At 32.9% G+C, this 16,401-nt stretch overlaps 1 protein-coding gene across 1 annotated transcript in view; it reads right to left on the bottom strand.

Annotated features, from left to right (window-relative positions):
• Window positions 1–16,401, bottom strand: part of LOC111085089 (integral membrane protein GPR155-like) — a 72,630-nt gene that overhangs the window by 28,378 nt on the left and 27,851 nt on the right. Inside the window, exon 6 of the mRNA XM_022382244.1 lies at window positions 7,756–7,964. Coding sequence (XP_022237952.1) covers window positions 7,756–7,964 — 209 coding nt within the window. The remainder of the gene's footprint in view (window positions 1–7,755; window positions 7,965–16,401) is intronic.

Below are 16,401 nucleotides of genomic sequence, written 5' to 3'. Positions count from 1 at the left end.
ACATGCCAATCAGTGATTGCTTTACCGGCCTACGTTGATTTGACTCATTTTATAAGCTTTACTATTTCCTACAGATCATTTTCCAAACGGTTCTGCTATGATTAGTGTCTGGCGAAAAGCTTCAGCAGATATTTCCTTTGCAACATCTCAACCAACAAATGGTCCAGTTATCAACGCTATTTTCAAGTTTTAAACAACTCGACTTTCAAGATCTACATATCTTCATGTGCCGATGTTTTCGTTTATCAACGTTATATTTTAAGATCTGTGCAAGAACTCAGCTAACAGATGTTTACGCACATAAAAGCTATCTACAAATATAACTGGAAAATGTAGTTATCAGTTCTTCTTGGTATGGAGTTTGAAACAAACATGAGCAGGTATGTTTCATATTTCAAGCACGGGGTGGGGGCCTCCTTCTCTTTGTAAAGCTAACTATGATCGCTATTTATAATTGTTTTTATCTAGACAACGTAATAGAATTTCGAAGTAAAAAACAAGTTGACCTGTCTAATCGGCGGTATCTTTATATATGCGTTTGTGGTGCATTTTTCTAGGTTCTATATTTAATTCTTGATTCATTGATTGTACTTAAAAATAATGCACTTCAATTTAAAATTAAAATAAGAAGAAGCCAAGATTTTACCCTAACGAGTCCTATTATTAAAAAATCATAAAGAAAGGTTTTATATCCTTCACTAGCATCGTTAAGCAATGGCTTTCTTGTGAACTGAAGAAGTTATAGCTGCTCAGCAGTTCTTTTAAACTACAGCAAACACTAAAGTTTTTCAAACCACGTTCACAATTTGTACGTACAACCAAACTATAAAAAACAGCGATTATCAATGACACATGAGGCTAATTCTATATTTAGTTCTGCAACTATAAAAAATAGTTTTCTTTAACCTAAGTGCACGTTAAGCACAAAGTAATTGTTCATTCCCAAGTTTCAAATTATAACTAATATCTCAGTAGAAGCCATCAGAACTCATAGAATACTAACTAACCTTGAATGTATTTTCAACTGTATTTTGTAAACATTCTCATTTTCTTCCTCTGTCGGAATTTTATCTATTTCATTTCGTGGATTATCTATATATCATGAAGTATAATATGATATGAAAAACAAACAGAATTAATACAATGTAAATAAAAATTATGAATAATTTATATGAAAAGAAATTGTTAAAATATAAACGTATAATTTTTAAAAAGATTATTTAACATACAAAATCAAGAATTTATTTAAAAACTATTATTTTCAATTACATTTAATAATCAAGACAGAAGATTTATACTGATACTTAAGACATATTGAGCACTTTCTCCCTCCAAATTATTCAATTTCTGAACCAACAACTGATTTCGGAATTGTTCTTTAAGTAAAAGTTTAGATAATAACAGGGGAATTCTTGAGTGTATATTACAGAAAATTATCAACTTTCCACCTTGTTTCATTTATAAATCTTCCCAAACAGTTATTTTAATGAATACTTAAAAAATAATACGGAAGTTCTAAACTCAAACTTATAGAACAAAATCAACATTCCAGCTTGTTTAAGTTATGAGACCAAAAGTTTACTCTAAACCTATTATTTTAGTAACAATTTTATAAACAAGGGTTTGTTTGTTTGAAGTTAAGCACAAAGCTATACAATGGGCTATCTGTGCTCTGCCCACCACTGGTATCGAAACCCGGGTTCTAGGGTTGTAAGTCTACAGACATACCGCTGTGCCACTGGGGGAGGGGCTATAAACAACGGAGAAGATGCAAAATTATGCTTATAGAAAACAATAAGTTTCCCTGATTATTATATTTAAATCAATAGTTTAACCTTGTAGCAAGCGTAAAAGAGATGATAATAATCAATAAAAGAAATCATAAACGTACTAAAGCTAAGGGGATAACTGAAAACAAAAGCAATATGATTATAAGGCACCTTGGATTGAAACAGAGTTTAAAAAACACAGTTGATTAATTGTACACAAAAATATAGCTTTGTTCAAAATTGTAATAAAAGAAGGAATAAGAACAGATATCCAAAAAACAGTTTCCTCTAGAAAGAAGGAGACGAGATAAAACTTAGATGAAATTCTCCATTTAAACATAAGAAATGAAATTCATTGTTGATCTTATGCAAATATTATATTCTGATAAACGTTAAAGTACTAATCATATATATATATACACTGTGTAATGCTTTTTCTAACTTGGCTAAAAGAAATTTAATGGATAATGAGTAGTTTAAAATCATAAATAATATTCAACGTTAAACTGGTACTCAATTAAAAATATTTTATTTAGGCCTATCTATGGCCTTCAAAAACTCCTGAGGATGACGTTGTAACGTCGAAACATGTAGAGTCGTCAAATTGGGTTTCGATACCCGCGGTGAGCAGAGCACAAATAGCCCAGTGTGCAGCTTTGTGCTTAACATGAAACAAACTACTAATTATTATAGTATTTTGTCACTTGTGTATAAAGTTAAAATCATAAATAATATTGTTACGTCTCCGTTTGTTAATTAACTTTCCGTAACTTCGTTCCGACGAAACTTTAGCGACACAAGTCCTTACTTAATAAAACTGGTTTATTCTTTCTGAATATAATTTTACGATACACTTGATTTCAACATTCGCGCTAAAACAAACGCTATAACGAACTTCAACAATACTCTCTGACTGCAGATCAATTACTCACTACCTACACACATTGTCACGTCACGTTGTGAGCGTCTTATATATATACCAGACAAACATATATCTAGTAAATGCCAGGGCATTCACGAAGGAACAAGATATTTCTAGAAAATAGGTGGCGTGACACTAGTCACGTGACCTCGCTGACGCAACAATATTCAACGTGAAACTGGTACACAATTAAAAACATTTTATTTAGGCCTATCTATGGCCTTCAAAAAGTTGACGATTCTATAATAATAATTAGTAGTTTGTTTCATGTTAAGCACAAAGCTACACACTGGGCTATTTGTGCTCTGCTCACCGCAGGTAACGAAACCCAACTTTTAGTGTTATGAGCCCTGATAATTACTGTCGAGCTATTGGGGAAAGAAACCGAATAGAGTGTTGTCATAACAAAAAGGTGATATCCAGAAAAAGAGGTGTAAAAATTTTCACAAAAAAATTAAGCTCAGTGTAATTGTGAGATAGCAACTATTTTTTTATGATTGTGGTTGGTTTATTGTTCAATTATTATTACATTCTATCATTTAGTTTATCAATGAATGTTTAGTTGCATTAAAACACTAACTCACCTTCTACATAATCATTTGTATTTTGAGTAAACACCAGCTTCCCTAGCGGTGATATACAGACATTATTAATATAGCAGAAGAGTATGTAAATTTATGATCACATGACCTAATCTGTGAAGAAATACCCTGCCAGAAGCTTCACTAAGAGAGAGAAAGAATGTGTTATTGTAGGATATGGTTATTTCTGTTTGTCACTCAATATTGTGGTCCCCCTTGCGGCACAGCGGCATGTCTGCGGGCTTACAACGCTAGAAACCGGGTTTTGATACCCGTGGTGGGCAGAGCACAGGTAGTCCATTGTTTAGCTTTGTGCTTAACTTCAAACAAACAAATCGATATTGTTATCGATATTATTATTGATTTATTAATATTTATGATAAATTGTTTATTAATAATGGTGTGAAGTCCTGGCCAAGCACCTCCTTATTTACTGTGTTTTGGTAAGTGTTAAATTTATTTCTAAGTGTTGTTATTGTGAATACATTGGTTTTTGTTGTTGAACCCTGACTGTAGCGGCGTGTTCATTTTAGACCGTTACATATTTAGTAGTGTAGAAATATATAAAGTAGAAAATCGTGAAGTTAACTGAACAACATATACCAGTAAATTGAAAGTAGCCATCTTTATAACACAAGATAGGAAAATAAGAAATACAAATACAAAACCATCGACTAGCATCTTTGAAAGATAGATCATTACATGGTTGTAAGACATACCACTGGAATGCAGACTCTCGTTTTCACTCGTCTGAAGTTTTCGGTGGTAGACAACTACTAAAGCTATAGTAGTCAACAAGCAGACCGTCAGTACAACCACGTTTAAGGTGACCTTTGTGTTGAAAATAGAAAACAATAAAATCGTTCAATGCACAATGTGTAGGAATTTTTCAAAACCAAAAAAAAAAGAAAAAAAACTTTGGAAGAGTAATTTCAAATGATTTGCACAGATTTCTTACTTTGAAAAAAAAATCAAAATCTAGTAAAAAGTATTTATATTCTAACTAATTACAGAAAGCTTTTAAAAGAAGTTGAACTGTGGGTACGAAACTAGTAACAATACACAGTACCTATTAATAAAACAATAGGGGTGTACTGAAAGATTTGCTTACATTTTATTCATGAAAGTTGGCTAAAGTAATCTACGTTAGAGAAAAGTGGTCTTTGTAAAAGACATAATATTTGTTGCCACAGAATATAGAGATTGATCAAACCATGTTATTTTATTTATATTATTATAAAATCAGGTTCCAGTTCAGCCATTAAAGATTTAAACCAGGATGTGAACATTAAAAGCATGACTTTAATGTGATCTTATAATAGTTTTTGTATCAATAAACTGGGCTAAGTTTTGTACATACATCGAATATTTTTAAGGAAATCATCTTAACCTTTTTCTGTTGATTCTTAGAAGGCCAAGACTTTCTATAATGCGATAGTGATAATTTATTGGCATATATTTCAATCATTCTCATTATACATCTCAAAATCATAACAAAAACTGATTAACATGCTCCTCATGGATCAAGATAAGCTATAAAAAACAGAGCTTAAAACTTGTATTACCTCAATGCCTCCATACAAAGATAATGGTAACGAATGGTCATGAGGACTCCGATTGTTGACGATCATTTCTATTATTAAACAGAATACCACCACAAGTGGGATCCTGGAACATATGAAAGACGTTTATTGTCTTCAGTGCCAGCTTGTATACAATAATTTGAATGAATTATTATTAGTAATATAGTATATAAAAATAAGAACAGTACTATCATATGAAACAACAAGAACTACTTAATTTTGGTATATACTGTATATACAGTGAGTATAAATAAAGCCCTATGTTTATAATGATTATATTGTTGCGTCAGCAAGTCACATGACCACTGTGACGCCACGTTTCTAGAACTATCTTGTTTCTTCATGAATGCTCTAGTGTTTGCTAGATGGGGTAGGCGGGTATATATAAGAGGGGACAACGTGACGCGGTAATGTAATGTGTGCGTAGATTGTGAGTGATTGATCTGCAGTCAGAAGTATTATTGAGCACGTTCGTCGTTATCGTTCCGACGAAACTTGCGACACAAGTTCTTTACTTAATAAAACTGGTTTATTCTTTCCGAATACAACTTTACCGATACACTCAACTTCAACAATCGCGCTAAACAAACGCTAAGTTACGGAAAGTTAATTAACAAACGGAGACGTAACATATCTTAAATAGTGGTTTTCCTAAATAAACTAAGTTTCAATAAAGATACTCCAAGCATAATTTGTTTTGACAGTTTGCTTTGATCCAGCAATATCGTACATATTTCCACATATTTTATTCAAATCAACAATCTTGTATTGCTGAAGAGAAAAATAACAGAAATAAAACCAATGCTAGTTTACTAGAAAAGCGATTTAGGTATATGAAAACGAAAGGCGGTAGACTTTCGAAATCGTCTTTCTTTACATTTAAGCTGCATAAGTACATCGTATGTAACCAAATATATTTTCTACCAGTGGTTCTCTAATAGACAGTAGCCGTACATTTCATAGTCAGTTCAACATGGATACTCTGCTTAAACTATCTATCAAAGATTAATGGATGCTGTTAAATGTCTGTGAATTGCTAAGATAATGTGAAGTTTTTTAAGTGCATTTGGTGTTCTTGATTTCGAACATCATATTTAACTTTCACTTAAGTTCTATTCAATCCAAGCATTTCCTAAGCTCTTCTCAGCAACAGTTTCATTATTGGTAATATATATCACATTCATGTTGATTTGTGTGTATTAATTGACTTGTTATTTTATTTCAGTTTAGTTTTTTCTTTTTAAGCTTAATTACTTGTAAGGTTCTTAAATCACAACCAACTATACTTGCTGTTGGTCGTTCTTCTGTTAAAGAGATACATGCTTCATGTTCTACTGCTAACTATATGTACTTTTATTTCAATATCATTGAGAATTCATTATGAATTTTATACCAGAGGCATGAAATAGTATTTTTGGATTGGGTTATTAGTTATTCATATAAATGACAAGCCACATTGAATTTTCGCTGATAGATGAGTTGCCAAGTTGATAAATTACTTTATTGAAGGGAAATAGGTCTAGCTAATAAGCATAACCCGTTGACGGCATGTTCGTAGTGTTAAAACAAAATCAATGCGAAATTCTTATTAATATCTAATTAACGTAAAATATTTTGATAATATATTTTATAATATAAAACAAATGGTTTCAAAATCTTATCATTATGATTTGAAAAATTGTTTACGAACAAAACCTTGATGTTAAATGGGTCGCTGGTACTATTTCGAAAGTAAAGTGACTGGTGAGAACATAACGTGGCACAAGTTTACGAAGGATAAAACAATACGTAATTTGCGGATTCAGGAAATTCGTAAAGATCCAGGAAGTAATTTCCAAATTATAGACAACAGGAAAATATGCTCATCACATTTCAACCCTAATGTTTTTATTGCACCAATATACGATTTTTGATAGTCAATACATAAACATTAGAAAAGCAGTTTATAGCAAAGTGTGGCCGGGATGAGTTCCAACTGTATCTTAATGAACAAGAGACTCCTTTAACGAACAAGAGGTTTAAAACCATGTTTTGGAGTGACGGACGAATCAAAGATGTACATTATGAAATGAAAAAAAAAAATTAACAAAGAATTTGAAGCTTTGTCTTTTTCTTAGTAGCTTTAGACAGAGATCAGAAGAAGAGACAGACTTCCATGATAAAACTCGGCTACAGTAGTCAAGAGGCCACCAGTTAATTCACATGCTAATTGAACAGTGATCAAAATGAAATAGAGATACTTGTTATCAACCACTACTTGACAATTCTATACTATAGTAAATGTCTTTACACTGTAAACAATTTATAATTGGCTAATGTTCATGGACATGCCACTTAGGTTTAATGTTCTCGCTATTTTCCATTATAATCTTACGCCAGTTTATTTTTACAATATGTACACAAAGTTACAGATACAGTGAATAGAAAGTACCTGCCGCTTTTGTTCAGATTCAAAGTTAGAGTAAAAATTCACTAGTATTGTGTTTTTAAAAACAGTGAGTGTAGTTAAATTGTAAAACTTTTACAAATTACCAGACCTTTAAATTACTTTAAGGCTTCAACACAACCAAAAAAGTCATTCTAAAGATTATGAGCAAGTATTTGATGTTTCATCACAACGACAAGCTAGAACAAATTTATACAGTTTCAGACAAAACACTAATTCAATGATTCAGTTACAACACATAAGAAAAGCTAAATTTCAAAAAAAAACAACAAAAAAAACATTAGCGCTTAAAAATCGTTGTATCGTAGATATGATACAAAAGTTTTCAATCTTTGTAGCGTTACACACTGTTACAGTTGTTGAAAGTTTACTCAAACCCATGTAAAAGTAAAATAAGAGAATCTTAATCAAGGATGAAATAAATGGTTAAATATAAAAGACTTAAAGCACTTGCCCAAAGCCAACTACAAGCATGAATCGAAGAAACTTGGATGCTTGGTCACTTTTATGCTGAGCAACAAGGACTAAAGCAAATGCCAGAATAACTGTCCAGAGCCGGCTTGAAAACTGACCGCTAGTAATTAGTATCCAGTTTGCATACATTATCCATTTTGTTTCTTGGTTCACTAACGACCACAGAAAAACGCCAAAAGCGAGAATAGCCTGTAAAGAAAAACAAAATAAAACAACTTAATGTTTTATTGTGTCGGTCAATAAGAATAATAAGGTGTAATAACAAAGTATTGCAACGAGAGGCTTATTATTGCTATTATTACATATAGACGGGAATAGGCAATGTTTTAATCGCTATTACAAATAGCATTTATTTAAATATCGGGTACTGCTATATTTTCAGATAACTCAAATAAGTTTACGCGAGAATAGGAAACACAGAAATAATTGATTCAATAAACAAAATATATTCATGGTAAATATAATAAACTCGTCTAAACATTTGTCAATTTTGTTCCAGTATACTTCAATCATCAACTCAAAAAATTTGGTATTGTTCCGTTAGTATTGATTTAAACTTTATTGTAAATTACTTTACATGGCATTGTGTATTTACCTATTATTATAATTTTGGATATACTTCGAGATAACTCAGTTGGAGTTAAGTTAATAAATGAATTCGTCTAAGCAACAGCTTTTACATCTTACTACTATGAAGTCTTTTCTATTATGCCTCTGTTTTAGCTAGTTAGATTAAGTTTAATGTATCTCATACAGTATGAGGCACTTTTCAAGACTTTCATGTACTCTCTTTGAAACCCTTATGAAATAGCTATTCGTCACATATTCACCTCATGATTGTATGCACGATACTTTAGAACTCTCAGACCCATACATGTTTATTTCAAGATGCACTGACTTATCAATTCAGTATTTTAATTATAATTCAACTATGCTAGGCTTGAACAATGCTTGTTTTAATGGACTTGATCACTTTTTAGGTATCCTAAAGGTCAGATGTTTCTATTGTATTTTGACACCCTTTATCCAACTAAAGTGTTTTGTTATCTGATTGCTTTTAGGTAGCTTGATAGTGAAGTATGTTTTGTACTTGGTTTAAATAGGATGTTTATTAAAATCACTTATTTATTTATTTTAACAGCCTAATACATCACAAATATTTATTAATCAACATATAGTACACAGCTCAATTACAGACAATAATTCCCATTTGACTTTTAACATATTTCTATGAACTAACAATCACTGAACAACATACGACACAATGTGGTGCACTATAACATTTACCAAGTTGTTATGTTTAGTATCTTACGATACATCACTACACGAACTAAGCTCTAATAAATGCATTCGTCTATTCCTATTTTCGATTGTGCCTGTGTTCTAGCTAGTTATTATTACCTAGAGACACTCTTTTAGTAAGACACTATTCACTTAATCACGTATTGTTCTTATGTCAATTGGAACGCTTTGTCATAAGTTCCGAATTTGCCCAATGGAGATCCTTATGTAAACTTCCAACTTCCCGTAGTTCAGGATAACTTGAACAGATTGAGAAACTCTCATTCCTTTTAGTTGTCAGGTTCTCTTAAAATACTATAATTCCTGCATTTTATAGCCATTGTCAATTTAATTACTCTAGCTCCTACATCAGTAAATCATAAAATTGTTAAGCCTAATCGTAGGCCTATTCTTCCATAGCATTCATGTAGATCAGTAATTTGACTCAATTATTACAATACTCCCAATAATGCATAAATCACTGAAAACTTATAACAAAATATCGTCACTGTAGTATATTTTTAGTAATTATACTTGTATCACAAACAAAATAACAATGTAGCTTACAAAATTTTATTCAAGATTTAACACAGTACTCTTAAACTTAATGGTTTATACTATACTATGTATATATATGGAACTCATTAAACTACTAATTCATACTGTTCTTAGCTTTCTTTTTCATTTGTCAGTTATTGGTCAATATTAACCATGTTCTTGAAATAACAATGCTCACACTTCATCTCATGGAATTGATATACAGATATGTATTGTAACAATTTTCCCAAGATGAGACAACCTCCAACTTCTAAACTGAAGCACGATAACTGAATTAAATACGTAATTTTTTTCTTTTACGAACACTGTAGAAACATTTGTTCTTAAATAATACATTTTGTTTTTTTATATTCATGGTCCATGTTTCCACTCTCCCAATCCATGTGGTGTGATTACATTTTAATGAATCTTCTTTTCTCAAATGAAATCCGTAAATCGTGTTTAAATCAATTTCATAAGTTTAATTATTGCAACACCACAATTATGTATTATTTATAATAAATCTCTAATAGAAGATATTGGAGAAACACTGAGCATACATTTCTAGCTTTTTAAAATCCTCTCAAAATACTTCTTTGTTTTAATTCAGTAAATGGGTGAATTAATTTCTGAAAATTAATAAATCAGGAAGTTGATATATTTGAAGAATGTATGTAGTATGGCATCACTAACGGAATAAGAAAATGATAAAGATAGTTTTTAACAAAAGTGCTTCCAAGTTTTTATATACAATTTCATGCACTTAAACCACGGAAGATAAGATCAAGCTAATAGTTCCCCGGTGAGACAGCGGTAAGCTTAGGAACTTATATCGCTGAAATCCGAGGTTCGATTCCACGTGGTAGACACAACATATGGCCCACTGTGGCTATGCTCTAAAACAAACAAACAAACCATAAAGCTAATAAAATAAGGAATTTAATAACATCTCTCTGTCACTCACCATACTTTGATTTGAGTATTCTTAACATTTCTTAAAATGTGATATTTCTTTTTAAAGTCTCGAATATACCTGGTGTAAAAGGATTTAAACTGGAACGACTACGCCTGGTGGTTCTAATTATGTGCAAATTATGGGCCAGAAGTTGAAAGTGAACCAACGTTACTGATCTGACCAGTATCAATACCTAATAATTTGCTTTTAGGTACATACGTTTGTCATCAGTATTTTTCCATAATAAAATAAAACCATTTTGAAAGTAATTCTGGATAACTCCTGAGGCTTAGTAAGAATTATAGCAGTAACATGACAAAAAATATTTTGAAAAATAATTTTAAGATCAATATAGACAAATGTATATTAACCAATAAGGCTTACTGAAAATTAAAACAGGTTTAACTGTTACGATTAGTTACGTAAACCTGAAATAAATTAGTTAAAATACATAATAGATATTCAATAAATTAATTATTATGACTGTAAATGAATGAATGTTCAAAAAACATACAAAATCGGCAATTTAATACAGACCACCCAGTATTACCTAAATGCCAAAATAAACACAATAAACCGTTTAAGTTACTTCACTAAATAATCCTATCCTACCTCAATGTTCTAAATATATCATACGCATCTCAATAGTTTGAAGTAGGTGTCATCTCACAGCTACCAGTCAAGAAAAAAAAAATTCGGTAGTTCTTTATTTAATCACGAGATAGTTTGTTGAAATAGCAAAACTATAAAACAGCGACCCAGGTACATATGCAAGGAAATAAATTTGGAAGTACATTCATAACAAATAGCAAGTAGGTTTTCTATGTTCATAATCTATCATACACTGATTTGAGCTAAGCTGGATTATAGGTTTTTGGTCTATGCTCCAGCCAGGAGATGTTGAACTCTATGTTTCATCAGACGCTTTAGTTCTTCAAAGAAGCTTAGTTCACTTCTCCAGTCCAGGGTTTGTACACATAAGCATCTATTTCACCTCAGACACTTGCAACTTATTATTTTTTTTTTTGCATTATGCTGCCTGTCTCTGATCCCTACTACAACATCCCATCTGGCAATGTGTCTTTATTTCTCGGTGGACTATACTTTTTTGCAAATAGGTGATCTGCTATTCCTGCCTTTGGCATTAGTATCAGGGCAAAGTTAACGGAAACGAGTTTGACATTGGATGATATTGCATTATCTGATGATCAACTCATCATACCATGGCTTGTTACCATTACTACTTGTGGTCATTATTTGAATTACTTGAAGAAGATGGAAATGTTCGACTGGAAGTAGTCCTCTTCAATGAACACCTTTTGACCGATCTTTTTGTTCCTATTTTTACAGATGGTTCAAAATCAGATGACTCTGGGGATTCAGTCGTGGTTTGCTACAGTTTTGTACGTTAATTCTTACCCAGTTCTCTTAGACATTCAGAAAATATTAGTCCATATCTTGTTATCACCCATTGCTACTTAGCTTTTTTGAATTCGTAGTATATTAAAATTAGAAGGAATGAGCCTGTTGACACTGTAGCAAAAAACGGTTTGCAACCTAGCCTATCCCATATTCAGAGTTTAAGTATGTCTTCTAGGCAAGACTTCACGCCAGTTGGCAGATAACAAGCTTTTCAAGATAAAGCCAATTGTTGCTTACTGGCTATCTAGTTTGATAGGAACCAGAGTGTGAAAGTTATCTTGGAAAGGCTCTGAATTGACAAAAGTTTTCTAGCTCATAATTTTCTTTTACAAGGGACTGATCTGCCAATGTGTGCACTTTGTGACATTTAAGTCACAACTGCCTCATTTTCTTCTTATGCTATGGATACCATGTTGAGTTATGATGCCATTTAGTACATTATTTGCTTGTGTTTTTCCATTGACATTGGATAATATCATTGGCGATGGTGAACTTGTTCAGGTTTATTGTCGCATGTCTATTTAAAAGCTATTTTTGTAACTCGAGTTACAATATTCCGTTTTAATCGGTAAACAAGATACTAGCTTATACCGACCTGCTATGTTCCTAGTGTTACTAGTAAAGACATTCATGGCTTTCTGACTAAGTCTTCTCCACAAAAGTAAGGGTTTGGGGGGGGGGGGCTCAAGCTATGAAGGGATCCACAACATCAATTGTTCAATTGATGATCTTACTGCTAACTTCTACACAGCAACTCAAGACCCTAAACACATATGGAATGAAATGTTCAACTCCGAGAGTAACTATTGCCCTGATGGTGACCTCAATACCTCTTGCTACAGCATTTCAACCTTATCTACCTTAATTTTCCAGGAAACATCACCTACAGCCAACCAGCAACTCAACAGTGCAAAATCACTCTTCTTTAGCAAGTTGCCTCCAGCCAGGCCTCTTCCAAGAATCTGCTTCACCCAGCCAGCACTCAATCTATTAGTTGCTCATCAGCCATAATAGTGGAAGTGATACCACTCAAGTATTAATAGACACCGATTACTGCTGGGCTTCACTGCCCTTTCCCAGCAATTATGTTTGCCCAAATTCACCACCTATCCCAGGAAGTGGTTTGCATCAAATGTACTTTTCCCCTAGAGAATGCTAAATTGCTAGAGCCCTGGTCAGAGTCTGCTTTCAATGGAGTCAAGTTAAATATCAACATGATCAGTGATTCCCACTCAAGAGAAGTATTATCATCTGTAAAGTTCATGATCATTCTAGAGTAGTTGCTCTAGGCTATCCTACTCATCAATTTCCTATGATGACCTTACAATTAACCTCTAAACAGCAAATCAAGATCCTAAAACACACATAGGACCTATTTTTGCTGAATGACAATCTAGTTTGATAGGAACCAGAGAGTGAAAGTTATCCTGGAAAGGCTCTGCGTTGATCACAGTTTTCTTACTTACCATTTTCTTTTACAAGGGACTGATCTTGATCTGTCACGTATTATCTTTGAAACTCTTCTTAAATACTCTTTGGCACATATCTACAAGATGGTTGTATTTTGGGTGATATCTTAAAGTGTTTAGACATCTATTTATGAGTTATTGACTTTTTTCTTCCAGACTTTTAATCCTAGTACAGTAGTTCATTCATGCAGGATTGAGCAATGTTCTTTTGCCATGGCCCGGCATGGCCAGGTGGTTAGGGTGCTCGGCTCGCAATCAGAGGGTCGCGAGTTCGAATCTCCGTCACACCAAACATGTTCGCCCTTTCAGCCGTGGGGCGTTATAATGTGACGGTCAATCCCACTATTCGTTGGTAAAAGAGTAGCCCAAGAGTTGGCGGTGGGTTGTGATGACTAGCTGCCTTCCCTCTAGTCTGACACTGCTAAATTAGGGACAGCTAGCGCAGATAGCCCTCGTGTAGCTTTGCGCGAAATTCAAAAACAATCTTTTGCCACATCAGGACTACCTGTACTCCCCAATACAAGTATTTCTGATGTTACAGAAACCAATTGGTAACAGATTGGCTTAAACAATGGGAGGAGACTCGTTGCATCAACTGTGGAGGTCTCAATGCCACTTCCTACAGATGATGCCCCAACTACCAACAAGTCACAAGTGCCCACTACAAGGTTCCTTCCACTAGAGGTACCACAACCACTAACGCAGCAACCACCAAGTCTATCTCAGAAAAATGCCCAGCAGCAGCCAATACCTCAGAAGAATCAATTTTCCATGGCTACAGCCCAGACTCAAACAGAGAGCAGACACCCACCCGAGCAGAAAGAACCACCATAAAAAAATGTATGCAGATGCCACTCACCAAACCCAATAAGCTTGTCCAGCTATATATATATGCATGAAATAGAAGGCACGGTCGTCTTCTTGTTTGTCAGTGACCACAACATCGTGAAGTATCCACTGGTCTTCTTAAAACAGGTTTGTGCTGCAGCACAACACGACTTTGAATTGAAGAATCCTGAATCAACAGCCTTTGGTGAGTACATCATGTGAAGATGTAACTGGGGTAGAGTTACCATAGGTAAATACGTTTGTTTTTATGTCAAAAAAAGATCAAATTATATAAAAGAGTGAACACTGTAAAGAAATAATGTAAAAGTGGGTATGTTAAACAGAGCTGATGATGGTAACTGAAATGTATATGAAAAGAAATTATTCACCTATTATCTAAAGTCTTCTTAAATAGATATTTCGCACATATATACAACATGGTTGCATTTTTGTTAATATCTTAAAACGTTTAGACATCTATTCATGATTTATTGACTTATTTCTTTGAAAAATTTAATCATAGTACAATAGTTGATCCATGCAAAGGATTGAACAACGTTTATTGATCACTCTTCTATCTCACCAAACATCAAGTGTTTCTACACCTCTTAGCCACCTTTCACTAGCTTATGGTGAATAATTACGCTATCGTATCTCCGAACGGTGTCTTGTTTTGTGACGTAAATGGTTTTTTTGTTTTTTTCACTTAGCGTTGATTAAAATAAAACACCCAATATCCTATTCTGGAGCAACATATGTTCGCTATTCTAGGCTAAGCGGTTATATCTAATATACATGAACATACTTATACTTTACAAGCCTAGAATACTTTACTCTCAATTTATGAATAATTATAAAGTGATATACAACTGTAAATGATCAGTTTCATCAACTTTGGCAGAATAATTTCAGTTAAATGAAAATTAGTTCAATTTTCTCCAGTACCTGAAAGCCAGATTGGTAGTTAGCCATTGAAAAAAAATATATTAAGATATATCATTGAATTTGGAATAGCACAGACCAAGTAGTAAATACAATTCGAACTGATATACACTGAATTAGAAACATAACTTTTGATATATTAATTGTAGCAAAAATGAAATAAAAATTAGAATGTTAACTTATTAAGTTAATCATATCGATAAGTAAAATCTGAGACATTTTGAAATAAATATATGATATAAATTAAAAGACATATAACAATTTTACTGCACAAGTACTAATACAGGCTATTGTTATAATATTTAGTATTATCTGTGGCGTTGATAAAAGAATAGCCCAAGAGTTGGCGGTGGGTGGTGATGACTAACTGCCTTCCCTTTAGCCCTCGTGTAGCTTTGCGCGAAATTAATAACAAAAGTATGATACAAGCATCGAAGTTAATAACAAAAGTGTGATACAAGCATGAAAAGTTACATAAAACAACAATTTCTATTTGTATCATGACATAAGCTTTCACAAAAACTGTATTTGAAAGGAATAAGAAGAATGACTTGTCACAATTCTTAATAAACAATTACACATAGGTGTAAATATAAAAACATAGTGAAAAAATATTAACATTACTAGATGAGCGCTGCAGTTTCGAGAGGAGGGATTGTTGTCTAATGAGCTTTTGTGTATCATTAAATGAGAAAATTGGTGTGATATTATTTTAATACATATACCTTAATATTCTCGTGCTGCGCAAGAGCCTTTAACTAATTACGGCTAAAAACGAATATACTGATGCATCAAATACATTTATTTAATTAGATCTATCACTCATATTTCTTCAACTTAAACAGCGGTAGAGTGTAGTGTGAAAAATATTAAACACGTCACCAAAACTGTTGCAACTTCGGTTATATATGTATCAAATCGCCATCTGCAAAATTGTAAAGCGTACTAGATTTAGATGGAAAGCAGAACAACCTTAAATACTTTTTACAATGAAAGAATACACAAGTGATTGTAAAAATATTTATCAAAAACCAAATTTTGTAAAAAAACGTGCATATCAACTCTTTTGAGAACTTTAATCATACAGCAAAGCATTAACGACTCTATCAAACTATAATACTGTTGCGTCAGCGAGTCACATGACCACGTGACGCAACGTTTCTAGAATTATCATGTACTTTCGGGAATGCTA

Source organism: Limulus polyphemus, unplaced genomic scaffold (genome assembly GCF_000517525.1).
Source record: "Limulus polyphemus unplaced genomic scaffold, Limulus_polyphemus-2.1.2 Scaffold233, whole genome shotgun sequence".
Lineage (NCBI taxonomy): Eukaryota > Metazoa > Arthropoda > Merostomata > Xiphosura > Limulidae > Limulus > Limulus polyphemus.
Note: the sequence above shows the minus strand (reverse complement) of the source record. Positions and strands in the feature narration are given on the sequence as shown.